The following is a 23147-nucleotide window of genomic DNA, read 5'->3' on the forward strand; positions in this document are numbered from 1 at the left end:
GACTCATAAGCAAATTTTAAAAATCTATTGAAATAAATTAAACTTAAGCTATATATAAGCATAAGCTGTTTTTCGTAAGCTATCCTGAATAGCTTATGAAAATAACCTGAAAATAGCTTATGACAGCTCATAAGCTGTTTGCATAAGCCCTCCCAGACACGGGCATAAGAGCTTATGTTGTCAGCTAAACTCAAATAATCTCTACCAAACTGGGCTAAAGTTGGAGTCTATAGAGTTAGTGTGTGTTTGGATTTAAGTTTGCAAAATATAGTTTGAGTGAAAGTGAGTTTGCAAAATAGAGTTTGAATGAAAGTGAGTGGATTGTAAAGTGACTTATGTTTGGATGTTTTGATTTTAAAAGTCCATTTGATAAATGAAACTTGATTGGGTAATAGTAATTAAAAGCACTTATAAAATGTGTAATTACAAAAAAGGATATGAGTCAATGGAGTTAATATCACTTATATTGATTCTTTTCCTTTTTTTTTATATCTCCTCTATAGTAATAATATATTTTTAAACTCTTCCCAGTAATAAAATCTGTTTAGGTTCATGTCTTGACTCATTGTATCTCCTTCAAAGTAATAATATTTTTTAAAAAGAAAATAAAATGCATTTTAGTAGTTGAAATTTGTAAACTTTAGATTAATCAATTAATTAAGTCTTAAGTATAGTAGAACCAAAATACTTGTCACGTTTAGTGTTGGAGGTTAAAATAAATTATAAAACATATGAAAATATAAGGATAATGATACATGTTAATAGTTATAAGTTGTAAGTGTATTAAAACAATGCATGCGGTGATGATAGTGGGGCAATAATGTCACATATAAAGACACGTCAAATTTTTAAATATAGTATTAGAATTGCAACCAACTTTCATTCAATTGAAAATGGATGCTTTTTTGTCGTTGATAAAACTGGGTTTTAGGAACATAACTTGGTTGAGACAACTGAGATAAAAGTTAGCCATACAAAAGGGCACTGCGTTTTGTGCAGTCTGGAAGCACATTAAGAGGGGTAACCAGTAATATCTAGTATAACCATAGGAATTGGACACACAATGCTCCCTCTATTTGCAAATTAGTCCATCAAAAGTCTTACAATTTTGCATACTCTTTGGAGACATCATGAAATGAATTTTTAAGGACTATAATGCAATTCTAATTTGTGGACAGGGTGAATTGAAAATGTGTTTAACAATCCACAGCAACTAAAAGTGTTATTTTGCCCACACAAAATTCATTATTATCTTGTCTAGTATAGATGAGTACATGTAGTATCTAGTATATCCATAGCAATTGGACACACAATGCTCCCTCTATTTGCAAATTAGTCCATCAAAAGTTTTACAATTTTGCAAACTCTTTGGAGACATCATGAAATGAAGTTTTAAGGACTATAATGCAATTCCAGTTTGTGGACATGATCAGTTGAAAATGTGTTTAACAATCCACAGCAACTAAAAGTGTTATTTTGCCCACACAAAAATCATGATTATCTTGTATAGTATAGATGAGTACATGTAATATCAGGATGCCACTAAGTTTCATCCAGCCTAACTAAGAACAACAAAATAATCCACTGCAAGGTTCAAGCAGGAAAACTCAGTTTTCACTTGAAAAACACAACCCTTTATATACCATACCCTTGATTCAAGAGTATCTAAGTTTATAGTATAAATAATAGGCCACAGCAAGGTTCACTTGGATGGTATTAGTAGATGCTTGATTCTACTGCATACATCTCAATTTTTAATAAACCATACACTTGATTCATGGGATCCTAAATTTTTCTTAAACAACAAAACCCATTACAGTTAAGTGTGAAATGGTTTGATTACGTTCCAAGTATGATCTACATGGATTTTAAGTGTGGAATGGATATAGTGGTGTATGTAAGTACTTACATAATTGTCATCAAAATAAATTAAAGTAACATAAATCAACCATGTCCACTACAAAAGTACCTAATTGACGACGCAAAATACTACTTTCATATTTATATTGATGACCATGTCCATGGGAACTGGTATTTCTTGGAACAAACAACAGCAATTGAAATAGCAGACTGGAATTTAAAAACATAACATAGATAATAAGGTGAAAAAAGACACTGCAACCACATGTTGCTTCTTAACAACTTAAAATTACACCAAATACATTTAAAACAACTGCATCGTCAATATGATAGGTCTCAATTCTTCTACTTCCTCATCTTTGGAAACACCTTCTTCTTCCTGCCCGTCAAAACCAACACACCATCGTTCTCAGGTGAAGGACTCCTCTTAGGACTGATGATGTCTTGAGTATTTCCAGCTAGATCAATCGCTGGAGATTCCAATGACATAGCAGGTTGATTCGCAGGACCTTCCAAAGATTCTTCAGTTTGGGTGGCTTTCTCATTGGACACAACAGCAAAGTCTTCCAACAAATCCTGCAAAAATATCAATTAATACTTAATTATAACCTTGTCTATATAATGTGGTAAAGAAGGAACAATAACATACTTCTAAAAATATAAACCTTCGCTAATTCCTCATGCTTCACAGCTTCTGGATTCAGAGTAGACTGAGGGGTGAGCAGCAAACGACTTGAAGAGGCACCAACCTTTATCCCGTATTCATTAAGATCAGGACCAGCATTAGGTAAATAAACATAACAAAAATAAGGTAGAGAAACACCTACACTGTTATCTAACTGCAATGTTTTGAACTGCTCAATAATCGATTGATCAGTGCAGACACGCTTTACACGATATGAAGTCTCAAATCTGGACCTGTCAAACCTCTGACCTTGGAAATTTTTAACCTCAATCTTGAAAAGAGCAGATCTCCCAACAAAGCTAGTTAATTCAACAGGAATCCCCATCCCATTATCATTCTGAAAGTTATATACAACCAATAAAAATTTTAACTTGGCCACAGGTTGTTCGTTAAAAAAATATAATGTTGAAACATACCTTGTCACAAGCATCAACCATTTCAGAGCAAGTTTTCCCAACCAGTGCAGTGGCTTCTTTATCAAAGAGGATAAAGTTTGCACTGCCAGAATTATCTTCCACCCTGACTTGAAGACGATACCTAAACCAAATGAAATATACCATTACTATCTAACCACCCAACGTTACCATGAGAACATTTAAAATGAAGTCAACCAAACCTAGGATAGACGGCCAGCACGTGACGGTTACATCCCTCACAGAAAAACATCCTTTCATCAGCATACACCTTGCGGCTACATCTACAGGCAGTGTACCACCAATCAACACCTTCTTCAAGAGGAAGAATGGTACCATACACAACACAGACACAATCCTACACAAACAAATAATATTATCATCAAAAGTCTGGCATATAACGCAAGAGTTATCAACATTTCTCATTTGATAACAATGAGATGCAATCTCAAACCTTCTTGATTTCCCTCAAATCAGCAATAGACTTGCTAATTGTCAGAACCAGGAAATCATCCTCGCCAGAAACGGTTTTGGAATCAGACAATTGGCTAACAGAGTGCGATGCACTTTCATTGGCTTCCAAAAAACTGCAAGGAACATTGGGCAGACAATCAAGTACACAATTTCAATGACTAAAATTTAAAGTCCAAAACATAGACGCATACCTGGTTTTCAAAACATCAGCCATTGGTAGATCTGGGTCAAACAGAATTTTAGTAGTCCCATGAACATTTTGAAGGCTGTTGTGCCCCTGAAAGGATTTGACTTTAGCAAACTGTATGATCACGACAGGGTTGTTGAGTTCACCACCGCCAAGAAAATTAGCAAGCTCATCAACATAAGCTCCGAATAGGGCGCACTCAACCCTGACCCTGGAAGTAAATGTGAATGACTACATTATAGGTTCAAACGATGAAAATCAAATAATCCAAAAACTTAAGGGAAATTACCCTGCAGAATCAATCTCAATCACATTCATCTTTGATTTCTTCCCATTAGTAACAATCTCCCTCTCAACTCCAACGCCGGTTAGAATGCCAATCACATCTGCAAAACATAACCATATGGAATACGAAATTGTTAAAGGGGTGGAACACATAATTGTCATAGGCAGATAAAAGTCTAAAATGATACCAATTAGGAAAGAGGAATCATAGGTAGGAGCTAAAAGGTCAGCTAGAGGAACAAAGCTGTAGGGGAACGCATCAATAGGAAACTGGTCCATTGGGCGCACTTCAGTGTTATACATGAAACATATCTTGTAATTATGACGTGTAGTTTTATACTCCCCACTACTATCCACTAACACAAATGAGGACACACTGTAAACCTTCCCCTCAACCAGTAACTTCTCAAACTTGTACATCAGAGTCTTTTTAATACTGGCATGGATCTTGGTACCCTTCAAAGTAAAGAGGCATACAACCATTACCAACACGGAATATTTAATATTATTCTGGAAAATAAATGTATAACATAGACAAATAGACAAAACGATATCAAGCCAGTACCTTATCATCCATCAGGACAAGCTCAAGAGAAAGGGGCAACTTCGATGTGGCAAACCCTTGGCTGTACCAAATCCGGATCACCTTCACCATAATCCTCCAATGTTGCTTCCCAGAACGAAGCTCAGCAACATTATGGTAAACAGACTCCATCACAAATCACTCAGAAAGGAAGTAAAACGTACAGGGAATGGTAAGCAAATCAACGTTGGTGGGTGGGTGTGGTAGATACAATGGCCTTGTACTAAATTTATAGTTGGAAAAAAGTAGAAACCGGGAGAATCACAGAATTGGAGAATGTATTTTTTTTTTTTTTCAAATTTGAAAAGGGGGAGAAACACATGAATCACACAGAGGTAGGTAGCAGTGGGAAAATCATGGTATTTGAGAAGTATGGTGTTAAAACATCTGCTAAAGATTTTTTCCTTCAGAGGGCTGATAAGAACCCGGGGAACGGAGACACGTGGCAAACTTCTTAGAGAGCGACACGTCAAATTTTGTCCTGGTAAACGGCTTGTGCTTTGTATCTAGTATAGATTTACATTTTCCATGTTATCGATCGGATGAAATTTCATGATAACGCCATTAAATAATCTGGGTTTACTATTATTGATGGCGTGGATTCAAGATTTCACTTGAAAAAATAAAATCATTAAATATGCAGCATGTATTTGAGGCACGTAGTGCTAAAAAAAAATATGGTGGTAGAGAAGGTAGGGTGTTTAACTGTTTATACAAGTTGTTCTGAAAGATAAGGTCAACACATGGAAATTAATCGATACAGAGATGGTGATGGTGAATTAGTTAGGATAGGACCAAATTAATGCTTATATTATTTATAATACTCCTATATGCTTGCAACTACTTCAAGCAGGCGGAGTTAAAAAGATGAATTTTTCATATAAAACTTTTAAAAGATCTTGTCACGTGAAAGTTATTTATTTATTTTTCTTGACACCTCATTAACAAAATAAGTAAAATAAATAAGTTGATATAATTAAAAAAATAATTTATTTCTTCATTGAATTAAAAAAATTTATTGAGAAATAACTAAACATAAATTTTTAACTTAATAAAATTATAATATATATATATAATAATAAGATGATATTTGCTACACTCCTGTAATGTATATAAAAAGTTACAAATTTAATTTTAACGTGAATCCAATAATAGAATTTTTTTTCTTAACACATGACATGAGAAGTTTAATGCATGCATGGATAGTGCTGAAAATCATTTGCACCATTAATGCTTGTTTGATTACTAGCTGAGTAAATTGGATAAATCTTCCTTCACACTCAATATACACTTATATCATCAAGGGAGATAAAAGAAAATAAGAGATGAAAATATTTAATAAAAAAGAAAAATAAGTGATATAATATGTGTTGTAAATTGTAATATAGAAAAAAAAAGACATGAACAGATAAAGTAAATGAAATTAGATGAAAAAATGTTTTATGAATAAATTAAAAGCCTTGATCCCATGTTGGGACTTGAGTAGCTCGGAATTTCTTATATGGGGGTTCTTGTTGATTTGGCCTTCCCTCTTTTACTATCACATGTCCAAGTTCATGTAATTTGTTTATAAATTAAGGCGTTTTTGCTGGGAAAGTTTGATTGGAGCAAGTACCATAGAAGATTTTGCATATTCATATAAGATACAGGTTTACATTTCAACTATCACTTCTAGTGTGGCAACGTATTTTATAAGCATATAAGATCTTAGCTTTTGTGTTACTGTCCTCAACAATTTTGTTTCATGATGTGAAATAGCCAAATGGCGACAAGTTTGAGTCAAAGACAGCACGTATATATAAATACAGAACAGCAAATTAAGAAAATATATAAAGCAGTTCTGACTTTGGACTTTTGTATCTGTAACATGTACAACTAAGATTTGAATCTACACTTTCTGACGTTGGGAGATGTGATAACGTACCAACCATGCATCAGAAAACATGTTATAGTAGTAGTATACAGATCAGGACACTGAAATCAAGCATGCTTAAAGAAAAATAATTAGGAGTGCCGGTGCATTAAAATTTAATACCTGGAAAATTTAAAACGATATCTATATCAAAATATAAATAGTTTATTTTTTTTATAAGAATACTAAACTCTTAATCATATCTTTATTCTTTTGTCGTTATCGAATGTGATGCTGCATAATTAGGTACGAAGTTTAGTATTAAAATTTCCACTTCTTTATTTTCTTTCTTCCCATATTGAGAGGCATATTTTAAATCAGTCAAATTCTGATAATTGGGTCAGATGTATAGATATCTGATTTAGCCCATACTCACATTGTCATTGAATAAACTAATTAATTAACATGGACTATTGACCCAAAAAAAATAACATGCATGGACTAGCACCATTGTCCTCAACATTTTAGGATTTCACACAAATAGAACACACATATATATATATATATATATATATATATGAATTTATTTACATTGGAAAATAGTAAACAATACATACATATATATGTACATATTTGTACAATTGTACTTATAGAACAAACAGTGAAAAAATAGTAATTGGTAAACAATTAAGCCACGTTTGCTCGGCTACTTGGACTTGATTGAAGAAGTGCTTTCCTGACAGATGAACTAAGAGCAACTCCAACGCTGGTTTCTTAACCCAGCTGGAGTTGCTAAGATACGGTTTCTTATTTTTTTCAGCATTGGAGCTTGCTCAGTTGGCAGGTTCAGTTTCTTAGCTACAGTGCATGGTTGCTTCTGCAAGCAACTATGCTTTTTGGTTTCTTAGCATTAAAAATTATTATTTTCTCTCACTTCCCCAACAGATTTCAGAGGCAAACATAACAGAAAGGATGAAATTGAACAATGTAAATTAAACAGAGACATAATCAGAGGACGAAAATTGCAATTTTATTGAATGAATTGAAACTTTACAGGAAGAAATTGAAACTTAAAACACATAAATTGATATTTACAAACCCTAAAAAAAAAAAATCTTCTCTGGTGAGTTCTGGAAGCTCTGATCTGAGTAATGGCCCTTGCATGTGTGAAAAGGAAGGATTTTTGCAAGCTTCAAGGCTTTGAAGCTTGCAAACAGGGGTTGTGGGGGTCGGATTGAGGCTGTATGGTGGCGGTGGTGGTTGTTTGGTGGCCGATGGTGACTGCATGTGGTTGTTTAGTGGCGGCGGTTGATGTTTGGTGATCGGTTGGGGCTTTGGAGGAGTGGACCAGAGAGATCGAGGGAGAAGAAGTGAGGGAGAGAGGGAGGAGAAGAGGAGGCGTCGAGAGGAAGGAGAAAAGGAGAAGTGAGGCAGAGAGGAAGGATCTGCAGGGTTTAGGGTGAGAGGAAGGGGAAAAGGAGACGCTGCAGGTCAGGGAAAGAGGAAGGGGGAAAAAGGAAGGGGAAAAGAGGAAGGTGAGTGAGAGCTTTGAGGAAGAAGGTGAGTGAGAGAGGTTGAAGAAGAAGCTGCGTGAGAGAAGAGAGGAAGAAGAAGCTGCGTGAGAGAAGAGAGGAGCGGCTAGGGTTAGAATGGAGAGTGAGTGAGGAAAAATAGATTATATAGTGGGTGACCGGCTGAGCCGGTCATCCCACCGGCTGGAGCCGGTTTTCTGCCCGTTTGGGCTTTTTTTTTTGAATTTTTTTAAATTGACCGGTTTGACCGGTTTTCTGACCGTTTTTTCAATTCTCAGCTTCTTTACCGACCGTTTTTTCAATTCTCAGCTTCTTTACCTTATATATAGTGCAGTAGACCATTTGAAACACCAACATTTACTCCCACAATTTCTCTCTTGTCCAAAAATTCTCAAATTTCTCAAAATGTCTAATCCTTATGAGCAATATTATCCACTGCTCGACAATGAAACACCTCCTACAAGTGAAGGTTTGCAACCTTCGCCTATGTTTCCGGCACAAAACCAACCTCCGCAGATGATTCACCCGCAAAGCCAACCTATGATGGTGTTCCAACAACAAAACCAACATTCGCAGATGATTCACCCGCAAAGCCAACCTATGTCGATGTTCCAACAACAAAACCCACATCCGCAAATGTATCAACCACAAAGCCAACATCTGCAGATGTGTCACCCTCAAAACCAACCTCCTCACACCGGTGGTAATGTTCAAAATCCTTCGTATCAAATGTTTCCATAATCGTTCTACCATCAAAACCAACCTCAGGGTCAAATATTAAGTAAAATTAAATTTAAATTAAATTCGTATTAATTTTAATTAAATTATTTTTAAGTTGAAGTATTGATTTAGTATTAAATTTTAAATCTAAATTGAGTGAAAATAAATATTATTAATTTATGTTGTATGGTGGGACACGGGTGGGACCCTTCAAATAGTAATTTAAGAAACCATGGGTTGGAGCAAAATCTGCTTCAGTTTCTTAGGAGTTTCTTAAGTCTGATGTGGCAGACAGGGCCCACAGGAATAGTGCTGAATAGTGCTGAATAGTGTGTTAAGAAACCAGATAAGAAATTGTGGGTTGGAGTTGCTCTAAGAGTCTAAATCTGATGATAGTCAAAAAGAGCTGCTTCAGCTTGGCAAAGATTGATTTACGTCCAATGAACTACTAGAGAAATAGGAAGGTGAAGATATATGTGATATGTATAGTATGTGATGCATTTTGTGCGTAAAAATGTCTGTGATAAATATATAAAAAAGGAAATTGCTCGGTTTGTGCGTGAAAACGCATTCAGAGTACATATACGAAATTTTGTGCGTAGAAATTATCTCTTATTACAAATCCTAAAAAGCACCTCCTTCACACACCGCCGCCGTTGCCGCCCTACTAATGCACCACACCTCCGTTTATCCTTTCTTTGGTCCGGTGCTTCTCCTCTCTCCACCCTGAAACACAATTCTCTCTTTGGTCCTTTCTCCACCGTACCTTCTCTCCTCTCCTCTCCTATATTTTATTTAAGATCTCAGTGTTGAGAGTATACTTGAGCTAAGGCAAGATCTTAGCAAACTAAGATCTAAGATCTCATGTCATTTAGGATAGCTTCAATGATGAGATCTAACAAGATCTGGATCTTATTTTTAGATCTCAGTTTAAGGACTTCATCGGAGATGCTCTAAGAGATATGGGGACATATGAGTTGGGTGGGGGGTCCAAGAATCAATTTCTGAAAGATGCAATTTATCTTTTTGATGTACAAAAAAAGAGTAGTCAAGCATCCCTTATTCTCAATTTCCTCCTGTAACAAAAAATAATCCCTTATTCCCTTTATCTTCTATTTTTATTATATCATAATTTATTTTAAAAAAATCAGAAATGCATTTTTTATTTATTCAATAATAATTAATCATATTTTCGATGCATACATTTTTTTTAATCATGATAGTCCTAAGCTATAATTTTGAACGGATTTGGATCCTCCTCATATATGACATGTCATTATAATGTTAATTTTTTAAAAAATTGTATAAGCTTTCATCTAAATACAAAACTTCTAACATGGTAAAGATGTTATAAAACCTCTATATGAAAGGAACTAATTCAACCCTGAAATATACTTTACCGCAATATTGGTCAAAAACCAATAATCTTTCATATTTCAATAAATCTAGTGCTGAGAAATAGTACATGCGTTCCCTTACCTTTATTCAAAGTAAAAGGAAAAAAGTTAACTACTCTTTGTCGATCTTTTGATTGATTTCATCACGTGTATTTTATTTGGGAGAAAACAAGAGATGAACGTGTTCTGGCTACATTGACAATAGAAATTACATGAGAACATATATAGTTAGGCAAAGAAACACGATAAATTTATTGCACATGTTTTTATCTGGCCAATTAAGCATATAGTCATTTCGCATTAGATAGCCATTATAATAAAGTAACGCCATCAGGGACCTTTTCTGTTTTTTTCATTTTGTTGCATTGCTACTTGCTAGCTTGTGCAGTTGCCCGGTATCGATGACCAATTCAACCCTCTTAAGGAGAATCAAACCGCCGTCATGCTTGTCTAGATACAAAGGGTGGCGAATACACATTTTGTGGAGGCGATACCTAAGCAGAACAGATAAAGCTTAAGTTGAACGGTTGATGTTTTGTTTCTATTTCTCTTTTTACATATATTAGATTATGATGGACTCTTTAAAAAATTATAAAGAAAGAGATATATAGTGACAATATTTCAATTGACATCATCAATTTACTTGAGATGATCTTAATCTAAACCAACACACATGCAGTTTTGTAAAGATTTTTAACTACCACAATTTAAAATTCAAATCCTCTCCGATCTCTGCAGCCACAAAATAATAAGTGTAAAAAAACAAATTGACTAGCTAGTTTAATGTTTTATGAATTAATCTGATTCCTTTTGCAGCAGAGAACTATTGATATGAGTTTTCATTTTTAAGCTATGATATGTATATGTTTTGCACGAATTGCCTAGTAATGATTTTAGAAAACTGCAAACTAGAACTCGCTTGTGTGAAGTAGAGAAATTATCTCGCGACTGTGAGAAATGAATTGTCGAAGTTGATGAAGTTTTCTCAACTATGAGAACCTATCAACCATCACCAAATGATTCATGTTGCCACAATCAATATGAGTTTTCATTTTTAAGCTATGATATGTATATGTTTTGCACAAATTGCCTAGTGATGATTTTAGAAAACTGCAAACTAGAACTCGCCTGTGTGAAGTAGAGAAATTATCTCGCGACGGTGAGAAATGAATTGTGGAAGTTGATGAAGTTTTCTCAACTATGAGAACCTATCAACCATCACCAAAAAATTTTTTCTCTCTCTTAGACCAAGGTAGACCTAAAACAAAATCCATAGAAATATCGATCCACAAATGTTTCAGAACAGATAATGGAGTATATAATCCATGTGGCATGACCTTGGCTCCTCTCTTCACTCACATTCTTTGGGATTGGCCACTCTTAGATTGCTTTTACCTTCTCTTGATCAACCTGCACTACTCCTTGTAAGCTAAGAAAAATGGTTTTCTTAGCCCTTGTCTTTCAATAATGTTCATGTGCCCCTTATGTTCTCATCAGAAGTGTGCGAAGAAGAGAACGCATGTGTGAAGAAGAGGAATTGCCTTGCGATGTTGAGAAAGAAATCATCGAAGAAAGAAATCAGTGAGAGGAGAAGAAACGCATCCTAGTAAGAGTAAAATTTTGGAAGAGAAGCAAGAGCTAGCACACGAAAAATCAGAGAAGAACAATAGTATAATATGGTGGTTCAACACGCCGTTTTATTCAACAAAACTGCCTCATATTTTTTATTATGGAGGATTACAATCTGTTATAAAGCTTCTTCTAATTTTGATAATATCATTTGTAAAATAATTTCCAAAACAGCCATATATTAAACTCAACAAGTTTCCTGATTTAAGAGAGGTCAAGAAATAGTTCCTTTCTTCATATACACTTGATGATTTAACAATACAAATACCAAATGGGATGAAAAAAATATGGTGGTTTCTATGATACCCACAATGTATCATACATGAAGGATGTGATTGGTCCACAACAAAAATAATTTATATTTTCATTTTTTTCTTTTTAAATACGGAGGATGTGATTGGTCCACAACCTTTTCGTATATCATACCCACACAAGTATTGTGGTATCGTAGCAAGCACCAAAAAATATTAGTTTCCTTTGTACTTAACAAGTGGTTATTTCTGTTTTGTACATCTTAATGTGTAACTCATCAACTATAAAATTGAAAATGTTTGTAAAGTTATGATTGTCCTATGTGTATGAGATCACCTTTGGTGCCTAGTAAACAAATACAATTGTATACAAGGAGAATTATTCCAAGCTGTCGAGTGCAACCTAAGAATATCTCTTGCTTTTTCTTTCAAATAAGAAGCACAATCCGCTTGCATCACCATGCAAAGCTTCGACACTGCTCCAACTCTCAACATCTCTTGAACAAACTCTTTGGATTGCGAGTATCTCGCAATGATTCCAAGTATATGTACTGCTCTGTCATCAGTTCCAGGAGAAACCCTCAGAATCCTCTTCGAAACCACCGCGATGCCCGCCGCGTGGCGAAGAAAATGTTCCCTTCCATCAGCACAAGAACATAGATGTGCAAGAAGGTTGAATATGAGCTCTGAGATGTTCTTCTCTGGCTTTTCAAGCTCGAGCTCAATGAGCTCTGTCACTGCCCCTGCTTCCACGATCCTTGTTCTGTTTCTACCCAAAGGGCACGTTTGGACGAGGATGTGTAAAGCTGATTTGATAGCTTGTTGAGAGAGTGCTCTTTTTCTCAACACATTCACCATTCCTGTGAAGAATCCAGAGTCTAAATTCGCTACCAGAGTTGAATTTGCGACTTCAATTGTCAATTTCAAAAGGGGCATTGCTTCGTTGACCATCTTCACGTTTTTCTCCATGTGAAGCAGCACAATCCAAGTCAAGGAATTGATGAAGTCCATGTTTGTTCCAACCAAATTCTTCATGCTGTAAGACATGGTTGGAACATTCCATAGAAGATGAACAATTCTCAAAGCTTCTTCTAGGAAAATTGTTCTCCTTCCTTCCTTGAAATTCTTGTTTATCAACTTCACCACACCTTTCACTACTCCTGTTTCAGCCATGCTTGTTCTGTTTCTCTCACTTTCTGTAGCAAACTCACGCAATTTCTCTAGTGCTGCTTTATATAACCGAGGGACCTCAAGATCCTTCACAAGTTTCTCAATGTGGGACTTCTCAATAGGAGTTTTTGGGGTTGGAATTTGATCTACACCGTTGGTTGAATTTGATGAACACCATGCTTGAATCAACCTTCTTAGCGTGTGATTTGGAGTCAAATATTGTGAGCTTCTAGGAAGTGGTTGTTTGGTAACTGGGCACACGCAATCTCTGGCTTTCTGCAACCATTGCTCGATGCTTTCTCTGTCGTATGTTATGCCGGTAACGGCTGTCACAGGATCCTTCATGAGCTGAAACGAAATTGGACATACATAATATTGAGGAATTTCAATTTCTGTCATTGAATGAAACAAAATGGTATGGTTGATTGAACAGAAAGAAGATACAGAAGAAGAAGAAGAAGAAAATGAGAGGTTATTGTTTTTGGTAAGAGAATGCGGCTTTATAAATCTGAAGGTTTGAAGAGATTGTGTGTATAATATACAGATATATATATAATATTTATATGATTCTAGATGAAGTCATGAGAGGGTTAAAAATTTATGCCAGTTTTTCTCGTTGATTTTATCGGTCGTAGATGCTGAATATTTCATATAATGTTCAATTTTGATGATTCGGTGGTCAAAGGTAGCTTGCAACAGCTAGAAATTAATTATGGTGGCTCTTTTGACTTTTAGTTGCACTTACGAATTTTTCCAAGTGTACGTGCATCATGCTCTGCCTAAATGGCATGATTTTAGTGGACAATAGTTGTTAGTTGTCGTCACGTTATAATTTTGGTTTTGGAATTTCTGTGTTTGAAGCCACCAGCAGAGAGGAATTTCTATATACAATAATAATTGTCGATACTGGCAAATCGCGACATATAATTTAATAATTTATATATAATACCTACAAAATATACTCACAATGCTATAGTAAAATGATGAAAATAATGGTTTGATTTTGGATTATCAGGTTCATAAGATTGATCCAAGTCGATGGTCGACATTCCTCTTAGTTGAACGATACTACTACTTATTATTATGTATATATGTAGATGATGTTTGTATTTTTTTATTGATACTATTTAAAAAAACAGAAATGAGCTTGAGAACTGTTCTTAGTCATAGCCTACTCATCATCATCTCTACCCAAGATCACTATCGACACTCGATCTACATATATGCTATTTTTTTTATCATTCTCTTTCTGTTAAATCATATATATTTCATATTTTTTACGTATTTCTCTTATTAATTTGGGTGTGGAAAGTCTACAAATTAAAACATTTTTATATACTAATTAAGTATCAAATTTGCTTACAACTCAAAAATTCATTCACATTCACTTTCTCTTCATCTTCATTTCAATCCGGCCACCTATCTTTTTCTTCCAATCTCTTTATCAATTTCATGTCACATCATCTATTATATATTTCATCTAGGGATGGCAGAGAAGCCCGAACCCATGGGCACCCGACCCGACCCGACCCGATTTCTTGGGTGAAAACCCGAGTTAAATGGGTTCGGGTTCGGGTTCGGGTTTTACCCGATCACTTTCGGGTTCGGGTTTGGGTTTGGCCAAACCCGCACCCGAACCCTACCCGAACCCGGATCTGTATAAGTGAAACCTAAGTATTCTGCTTGTGCAATACAATATATGCAGCATCTTGCATATTAATTTAACAGTAACATGGCAATTACAATGTTACATTACATAATATAGCTCTCTTCACAGTCTTTTTCAGGTCGGGTTTCCGAGTTCAACTGTTTGTTTGAGGTTGTGTGCGGGTGTGGGTACGGGTCGGGTGAACCCGAAACCCAATGGGTTCGGGTGTGGGTTTAAGTTCACCACCCATTTCGGGTTCGGGTGCGGGTGCGGGTGTGGGTTTTTGATTTCGGGTTTGGGTTTGGGTTTGGCAAAACCCGCACCCTACCCGACCCATTGCCATCCCTAATTTCATCTATCTAGGCGGTGTTAGAAAATAGCAAAAAATAAGCGCAATCAAAACACAAGAATATTACATGAAAAAACTGTAAAACTAGAGAAAAAATCATGGTCAATACATTAGTATATATATCGATACTCTCACAAATTAAAGCAAATATTTTGACTAAGTCAAATATAAGCTTAAAGTGTTATTTGTTGATACATCTTAAAACAAAAAACTATAATCCAATATATATATAGCATTGACCTCTCCTTACTTCACCACACTAAGCAATTTATTTTTCACATCCTTCTTTATTTACAATTCACCCTAACATGTGGAGCTCAATCAATAAATCATTTTTCATTTTCTTATGCATGCAATGAACGTAATCAGTTTTTGCTTTATGAAAACGAAGAATTGTGAATGAGAAGTTTCGACTGCTTTTTTACTTTGTTTCTGTGCATTTTTGACCCAATTGGTAGCGTATACAACAATGTGTTCTGGGGTTGCTGTCTGAGATTAAGCCCAGTTGTTAAGTTTCGCAAAAGAGAATTCGAATTCAACCAATGAAAGTGAGGACCACAATGGCGGTCTTAGAGAAACGAAATACAAAATTAACAAAGTGGCAACTGGCAAAGTTCATAGCTGATGAATGTGGTATGGCATGGCTATTATAAATATATATATATATATATATATATATTATATTATAATTTAGATTTTAGAGTGTTTATTCATTGACACCAAAATTACGAGATACCTGCAAGTCTGCGACACATACAATTTGTGACAATTTTTTTATAAACTCTGCAATTTATGGTTGTTTAAAATTATCACAAATTGCAGGTGTCGATAGAAATGCGCACTTCGTTAGCTCTTTAGACTTTATGTATGACTGTTTGGCTGTTTGAGCCAAGTAACGCATATAGCCAAACAGAACTAGTCCAGAAAATTCGGATAGATGTTGATTGTGCCCCTACGTCATGTCGGCTATGTGGGGCTTGGGATAAAGGTTAATTCCCTCAAACTGTAGTCTGTAGATCATGGAGAAGTTTGATTTTGTTAAAATAATACAAATGAATTGATGTAGAAAATGTGAAAAGCGTTGGATTTGGATTTTGGACTGAATTATTGCCTGCAATTGCTTTTTAAACTGTTGAATGCATGTTTGGCAAAGAATAGATTCTTGACGGTAAAATTAAATCTAAAACTGTTCAATGTGTTAAGTGTGTGTGTCCACCCAAGAATTTCTCTTTGAGCATAGATTCTAGTGTCAGGAATTGATTTTTATGAATATAAAAAAACGCGTAAGAGAGACTTTTCACATGAAAAAATAACAGATACTTTTTTCTATACACACTGTTTAAAGTTTAAAAACACACTTTTATTTAATGAAAAAATACTCAAACGAGATGTTATACATTACAATACAGTTAACACACTTGTATATTTGATAAAACTGGTAACCAAACGGGACATTTCCTCAACAATTTGTCAATGGATCAGCATGTAATTTGCACAACATGGCGGATGAGCAATTAACCCCAGTATTGCAGCATTGCTAAATGATTCATGCTCCATAATTTCTTTTGGCAATTACGGCTATCTGTACCCACAACTTTTTGTTATTTTGATCAAATGGCTGAATCTAGAATTTTGGTTTTGTAACACACGTGTAATCTCCATGAGAGACGATCATATTTGAAACGGAACTTCTTTATGGAGCCCAACAGATTGTTTTTTCATACACAAGTCTCGAGCCAGAGACTTTTGCTTCAAACATGTACCACCTTTGAACCGCACAACCTAGAATTTATGAAGGCTGCAATCTCTTTTCTCTCTGGGCTTCAAAAAAAGAGGATAAAACTAACATCAATTAAAGCAGTACTATGAAGATATTAATCATCTCCCCAAGCATCGTCCCTTAATTTCTGCCTCGTAACAATACGCTCCCTCCTTGCATCTTCTTGCTTTTTATATTGTCTGGATCCGGCGCTTGGGGATGACAATTTTAGTCCCATTCCATGAGCAATCAGCCTCTGTGCTGCTTGGGCAGAGGTTTTCGGCCTTTGTTTTGGCGGTTCCAGGTCTGAGTGAACCAAGAAGCATGAAAATCATGTAAGATAATGGTTACTGCTCTCACTGTTACTTGATAGACAAGTGCAATGAAAAATGGGATTTAATTTTAATTCCTTGAGGGTGTAAAAATTAATTGTAGTAGAAAAAGCAATCTACATCAATATTCAATAAGCCGGCAGAATGAAAAGTTGTACACCAACAGACAATTAAATTTAACACTAAACAAAAATAGGGGGTCGCAAAACATGAAAATTCAGAAACTTCACCTTAATTTTTTAGAAGCAGATAGCAGTGAATCCTAGTTTGAGTGAAAAAAGTCATGTTTGTTTAAGTGAATCCTAGTTTGAGTGAAAAAAGTCATGCTGTTTAAGAAGTCTCAAAATACTACACTAAATATAGAAAGAGAAACTGCCATGTTATGAAAGGTAAACACCTTGTAGTAGTGAAAAAAATTTGATCGACAGAACAATGCCATATCCCATATGGTGAGCCCCAAACACCTTCCACACAGAAAAGACCATACAAAATGGACATAGCAAACTATAATATTTGATTCAGTAATAGCTTACTAGAACAGAGATGACAGATACTTTAAAGATCAACAAGATCATTTTAGCAAGGCTATCTTCTAGTTCTAAGCACTTCAATTTCAAAAGTAGATGCAGCACAAAGAAACTTTAATATACGGTAAACCTTATATTACCATGATATAGCAAAAAGAGGAAGCATTTAGTAAATTACCACTTGCTTTAATTGAACTAAGAAGTGTATCATCTTCCTCAAGTATCCTCAAAGTGAAGGAACAACGAATACTGTTTCGGGCCTCAAGTGCTGCATTAAAAATTAATGGTTTTGAATAGTCATGTAATCAAAGTAAAAAAGTAGATATGAAACACATTGATACAGCAATACAAAATGGTGATTGGTGCCTTTTTTTTATACAAATTCATGTGTATAACCATTTAAAAGTCAACCCAACCAACATGCCATGCTTTAGTTGGTGTTAATCAATCAACTAATGATAGTCTCTGAATTCGGGTTAGGTCTAACTCCATCCCAAAAGCTAGCTCATGGGTAAGGATTGTTTACCATAAATGGAAAATTTTGGCCATATCTCTAGTCAACGTGGGACATCTCCCTCATGCACAGGGCTAGACATATGGAGCGTGGAGTTTGCAAGACTGAACATGAACGGGGGCCTAATAAATAGATAAACTCTGATACCATCTTACAATTTGGATTAAGCATAACTCAACCCCAAAAGCTAGCTGAGGAGTGAGGATTGTTCTATTATTTATAATGAACTGGACATCTCCGGGTGACGACTTATTTATGGGTAGTCCAATAAATGGATCAAGGATAGACTCTGTTACCATCTTAGAGTTCAGGTTAGGCCTAACTCGATCCCAAAAGTTAGCTCAAGTGTGAGGATTGTTTTACCCTTTATAAGACTATTTTAGTCATATCTCTAGTCAATGTGTAACCTTAACACCCTTCCCCCCACGCCTACGGTTGGACATATGGAGCATGAGGTTTGCACGATTAGACATTTCTGGTGTCCCATTTATGGATGGCCCGATAAACGGATCTAGGATAGACTCTAATACCATCTTAGAATACAGATTAAGCCTAACTCAACCTCTAAAGCTAGCTCAAGGATGAGGGTCGTTCTATCTTGTATAAGAACTTATTTTAGTCAAAGATCTTAACATATAGGAATTTCGTTGTGCAAGAGATCATCTTTGAAGTCTAAGATAATTGTTAAAAAAACTCAGCCTTAGCACACTTAAGTTACATGCCAAGCTGCACTCCACATATCTCATCAAATATATTTTTACAAGCATGATGAGCATGGTAATCTCCAAGCTATCCTTGAAGGACTGTTTGCCCCAATCCCATCTTTTTTCCTTTGAAGGATGAGAGTATCATTAATACCAACCTTTAACTCCCAAATCACAGTCAGATCGATGCAAATATCAGGTATAACCCAGCTATAAAGTGCCTACATTACATGTTATAGAACAAGAAGATGATGTTGTAAAATACAGAACTGAATAAGAACATATAGAAGAATTTAAGTACTAGTTTAGTAGTTTCCATAAGGATACATGTAGACAATCCTCCAATAGTACAACCATAGTTCACTATCATAATACATACATAAACCTTGATGCATGTTAACATTATCAAGATGATGCATAAGAAAATTCAGGCAATTTTGTAATTACCCACTGAAGGTGTTCGGAATACTGCAAGTGCAACAGTATCATTGACCCATCGAATAACTACTCCACGGTCATTGAAGTTCTCAAGAAGCTTTTCCAGGTCCGTTGTCCTAGTACTCGGTGGAAAGTCAGCCAACACTAGAGCATGACTGGTCCCATATTTTGCTGAAATCAACAAACAAGAATTACAATCTAAGTATTTTTCAAGACAATAATGTTAGAAATATAATATGATATTCATCTAAAAGCTTAAGCTTTTTGGGATATTTGGTTCGGGAAATGGTGACAGAGCCTCTATGATTAAGTGGTTTAGAGTTTGATCCTAGTTGTTCCCCATTATTGAAATAAAAAAATTTGAATTTCAAGACAAGATAGGTGGATCTATGCATTGTCCACCCTTCAAGCCCGATATATATACTCTTCGTGAAGGGGTGTGTTAGAAATAACTATTCATGTCTTCATCAAAGAGCTTAAGCTTTTGGGATATTTGGTTAACCGCAAATACCTTGCGTATATACAACCTAAGCATAAGCAACTAGCTACGTGATAAAACATTGCATATGCAAAATAACTCATGGTACAAAGAAACAAAAAATATGAGTTACAAAATAAGCACATAACCAATGTTTATTGAAAGACTGAGATGTACTTGGGTGTCACTTACAGTTTTGTGGTATATCTTTTTTATCTTCAGAATTACAGTGAGTCTCCTCCTCCTCAACATCAATGACCGAGCTATCGAGTAACTGGTCACTATAAAGTTTTTGTTTATCATAAGAGAATGTTCCCCTTCCACGCCGCTTTGGAGTTTGACTTTTGGTGTTCCCCAATTTAAGATTTGATACACCAGATAAACAATCTGGGGATATTGTGGGCAGTATCTCATCAGGTTCACGTTCCGCTATTGCTTCCCAATCTGCAATATTTCCTAATATCATTTACATTGCATGATTGAAATAAGTAAAATCATTGACATAAGTGCTCAGAAGAATAAAAATTCTCAGTCTCCTTCCAAGTTGTTATAGCGTTTGGAAATTTCTAGAATTTTCTTTCTGAATGATTATTCCACATATGAAGAATCTTATAGCCGTTTATCCTTCGTTGAATTGACCAACACCATGACTTATACTAGCAAAGAGTAAAATGTACTTGGCTTTTAATGCATGTATTTGCAGCTAAAATATAGGATGTTTTTGGCCAAAAGGTAAGCCAAAGAAAGTTAAGAACTTATTATACTTATAAATCACAAAGCAAAAACATCAACATGTTGCAGAGGATGAAAATTGCACATGAGCCACGGTCAAAACAGCATAAACAAAATAAACACCACAAATCAATACACTAGCATTTAGCACAGTTATGCTTGCATGCTCATATCCATAAATGAGGATAACAAATCCACAATCATATTGAAATTACAGGGTAATGCTTATATGACCACTCGATATCCTATATCATAAACTAGGAATGGCAATGTCCATGTAACAATGGGGACCCTCATGGGAATTGCCCCATTTAGGGCCCTGACCTTGGAGAATTTTTCCCTATGGCAACGAAGACGGGGTAAAAATCTCTCCTACAGAAATTTAGGGACGAGGATGAGGATGGGGAACACAACACATCTTGGCCCCACGGGGTCCCCGCCCCGCATACATGAGGAAGTATAGTAATACCATTAACACAAAAAGTTAAGTAACTAACGGATAAAAATAGTAAAGACCCTAAACCAAGCCCACTATGAAGGAAGAAACCCCAAAAAAAAGTTCATTTCAGTAAAAACAACCTCTACACTTACATTTTGAAAGCTGAAATTCACACCTCGGATTGCTTATTGTGAAAACTTCACATAATGCTTAATGTTGAATTTTAGTTAATGTTAGCAGACTTGTCAGTTGTCTAAATTTAGTGCATATTTTTTGTATTATTCCCCTTTATTGTCAATTTTTTAAAGATTATTATAACAGGTTTGTGGTCATTGCAAGTACCTGCGAGAATGTAAGGAACGGGAACACGAGAAAAATATATTCCATAACGAGGATTGAGCATGGGACAGGGATACGATAGGGGTGCAGGGACTAGGAGCGGAGTGCCACTCCTCAACCTTGCCCTGCATCGGTGACATTTCTGCCTACAACTATCAAACCATTATTCCACATCTCTACTAAACCCTCCAATACTGATCCGTGCTTCTCTTCCCGTTCTTTGCTCAGCCTATCTGCTCTCTATTTATGCAGAGCCATCCACATACCACTTCATCATCTGCACACTACATCTTCACTTATGCACACGCTGCATATTTACACAGCCAAATCCCACTCCCAAATTTTGTTCACATCTCCTTCTCTTTCTTTGCTCTCTCTCTCTCACTCTCACACACACTCAAATCCACCCAATACCCTATTATAAAGAAAGGAAAAGAAAGTGAAAACATACCATCATCTGAAGAAGCAGTAGAAGTCTGATTAGGCAATTCAGCTTCCTTTCCAAGATTGTGTTCAGAAATAGAATCTTTTGAAGACGAAAGAGCAGCATCAGTTGGTTTGGATTCACTCCCAATTTGTGAACGGTGACGTAGTTTGATAACGGAAGCTTGGGATTGAAGATCATGTGCTTTGAGAGAGAAGCCTTTGGAGGAGTAAAGGTTGGCCAAGTCGGTGAGAGCAGAGGCCAATTGAAGCTGTGAAACCCAATCGGAAGAAGAAGAAGAAGAAGAAGAAGAAGAAGAAGAGTTTAGGGTTTCAACAATGGATTCCAACAGTGTGATTGCGCTTTCTACCTCCCCTGCGTCTACAAGATCTTCCACGCGTTCGCTCCAATTCTTTTCGCTACCTTCTTCATCTTTCTCCATTGATTTCTTTTGATCCTCCATTTTTCTTCTGCTTCTTGAAGCTCCAACTCTTGATACTGACACACTAGCAGGTTGTCTCTTTGATTTTGATTTTGATTTTCTAGGTGTTAAAATTAACTTTATTTTCAGATGAATTTCATGTAGATAACTTTATTTAATAATATGGTAATTTTTTAATCAAACTATATTTATTAAAAATGATGATTATTAATTTATTTTAATATTTGACAATTTAATAACAAAAATAAAATTAACAATATGTTTAAAATGATTATACTTGTTGTTCTTTTAATATGATGATTATATGATGTTGGTTTGTGTCAATCTTGGACTCCACCACCTTACGGTTATGTTTCCCTCTCAATTCATGACTCATTTAAGCATGATCTTCACTTCATGGGGATGGGGTGTTGTTCGTGACTCCAATGAAGTTTGGCGTCGAGGTTTCCATGTTGGTCAGCGTGGGGGTGATTCGGCGTGTGCTGAGGTTCGGGCTCTAAAGCTTGGCCTTGAGCTTCTTTGGAGTATGAATGTCAAGAGGGTTTTTTTTGAGGCTGATTGTTTGGAGTGTGTGGAGACGCTTATGGATGGATGGTACGAGCGCTATATGCATGCTATTGATTTTGCGGATGTTCGACACTTGTTGGATCCGGATTGAGAGATTCAGCTTAGACATATTTTCCGTGAAGCTAATGGTCCTGCAGATTGCCTTGCTGCGATAAGTAATTCTGCTCAGTGCACGTTCATTGTTCTTGAGGATCCCCCTGATCGGGTTATCCCGTTAATCTTTTAGGGTGTAGTTTTTTGCTTGTTTTTTAATTTTCTGATGTACCAAAAACATGAAGAAAAAAAATCAAATTCTTAACATCAAATTCACAAACTCAATGTAGTGAAGTAAGAGTTGATGTTGTGTTGGTATATAACTGAAAATTTTCTTAAATGCCAATAATTATAAAGTCTAAAAAGTTGTAATGTGATATCGAT

At 35.7% G+C, this 23147-nt stretch overlaps 3 protein-coding genes across 3 annotated transcripts; all 3 read right to left on the minus strand.

The window, feature by feature from the left end:
• Positions 1-2030: 2030 nt before the first annotated feature.
• LOC130742966 (replication factor A protein 1-like) lies at positions 2031-4945 on the minus strand. The gene is made up of 10 exons (XM_057595076.1): positions 4470-4945; positions 4093-4360; positions 3909-4005; positions 3624-3830; positions 3413-3545; positions 3162-3316; positions 2962-3082; positions 2688-2882; positions 2526-2609; positions 2031-2436 (listed from the first exon to the last, which is right to left on the minus strand). Exons 1-10 carry the CDS (start codon positions 4617-4619, stop codon positions 2206-2208), a joined length of 1641 nt encoding a protein of 546 aa, XP_057451059.1. The 5' UTR covers positions 4620-4945; the 3' UTR covers positions 2031-2205.
• Positions 4946-11868: 6923 nt separating this feature from the next.
• LOC130747090 (E3 ubiquitin-protein ligase PUB23-like) lies at positions 11869-13570 on the minus strand. The gene has a single exon (XM_057599912.1). It carries the CDS (start codon positions 13435-13437, stop codon positions 12202-12204), a length of 1236 nt encoding a protein of 411 aa, XP_057455895.1. The 5' UTR covers positions 13438-13570; the 3' UTR covers positions 11869-12201.
• Positions 13571-16373: 2803 nt separating this feature from the next.
• Positions 16374-22270, minus strand: LOC130747089 (uncharacterized). Its single transcript, XM_057599911.1, has 5 exons — positions 21749-22270; positions 19980-20231; positions 19319-19480; positions 17832-17921; positions 16374-17100 (listed from the first exon to the last, which is right to left on the minus strand). Exons 1-5 carry the CDS (start codon positions 22182-22184, stop codon positions 16910-16912), a joined length of 1131 nt encoding a protein of 376 aa, XP_057455894.1. The 5' UTR covers positions 22185-22270; the 3' UTR covers positions 16374-16909.
• Between the last annotated feature and the right edge of the window lie 877 nt (positions 22271-23147).

This window comes from Lotus japonicus, chromosome 3, assembly GCF_012489685.1.
Source record: "Lotus japonicus ecotype B-129 chromosome 3, LjGifu_v1.2".
In the NCBI taxonomy this organism is placed as follows: domain Eukaryota; kingdom Viridiplantae; phylum Streptophyta; class Magnoliopsida; order Fabales; family Fabaceae; genus Lotus; species Lotus japonicus.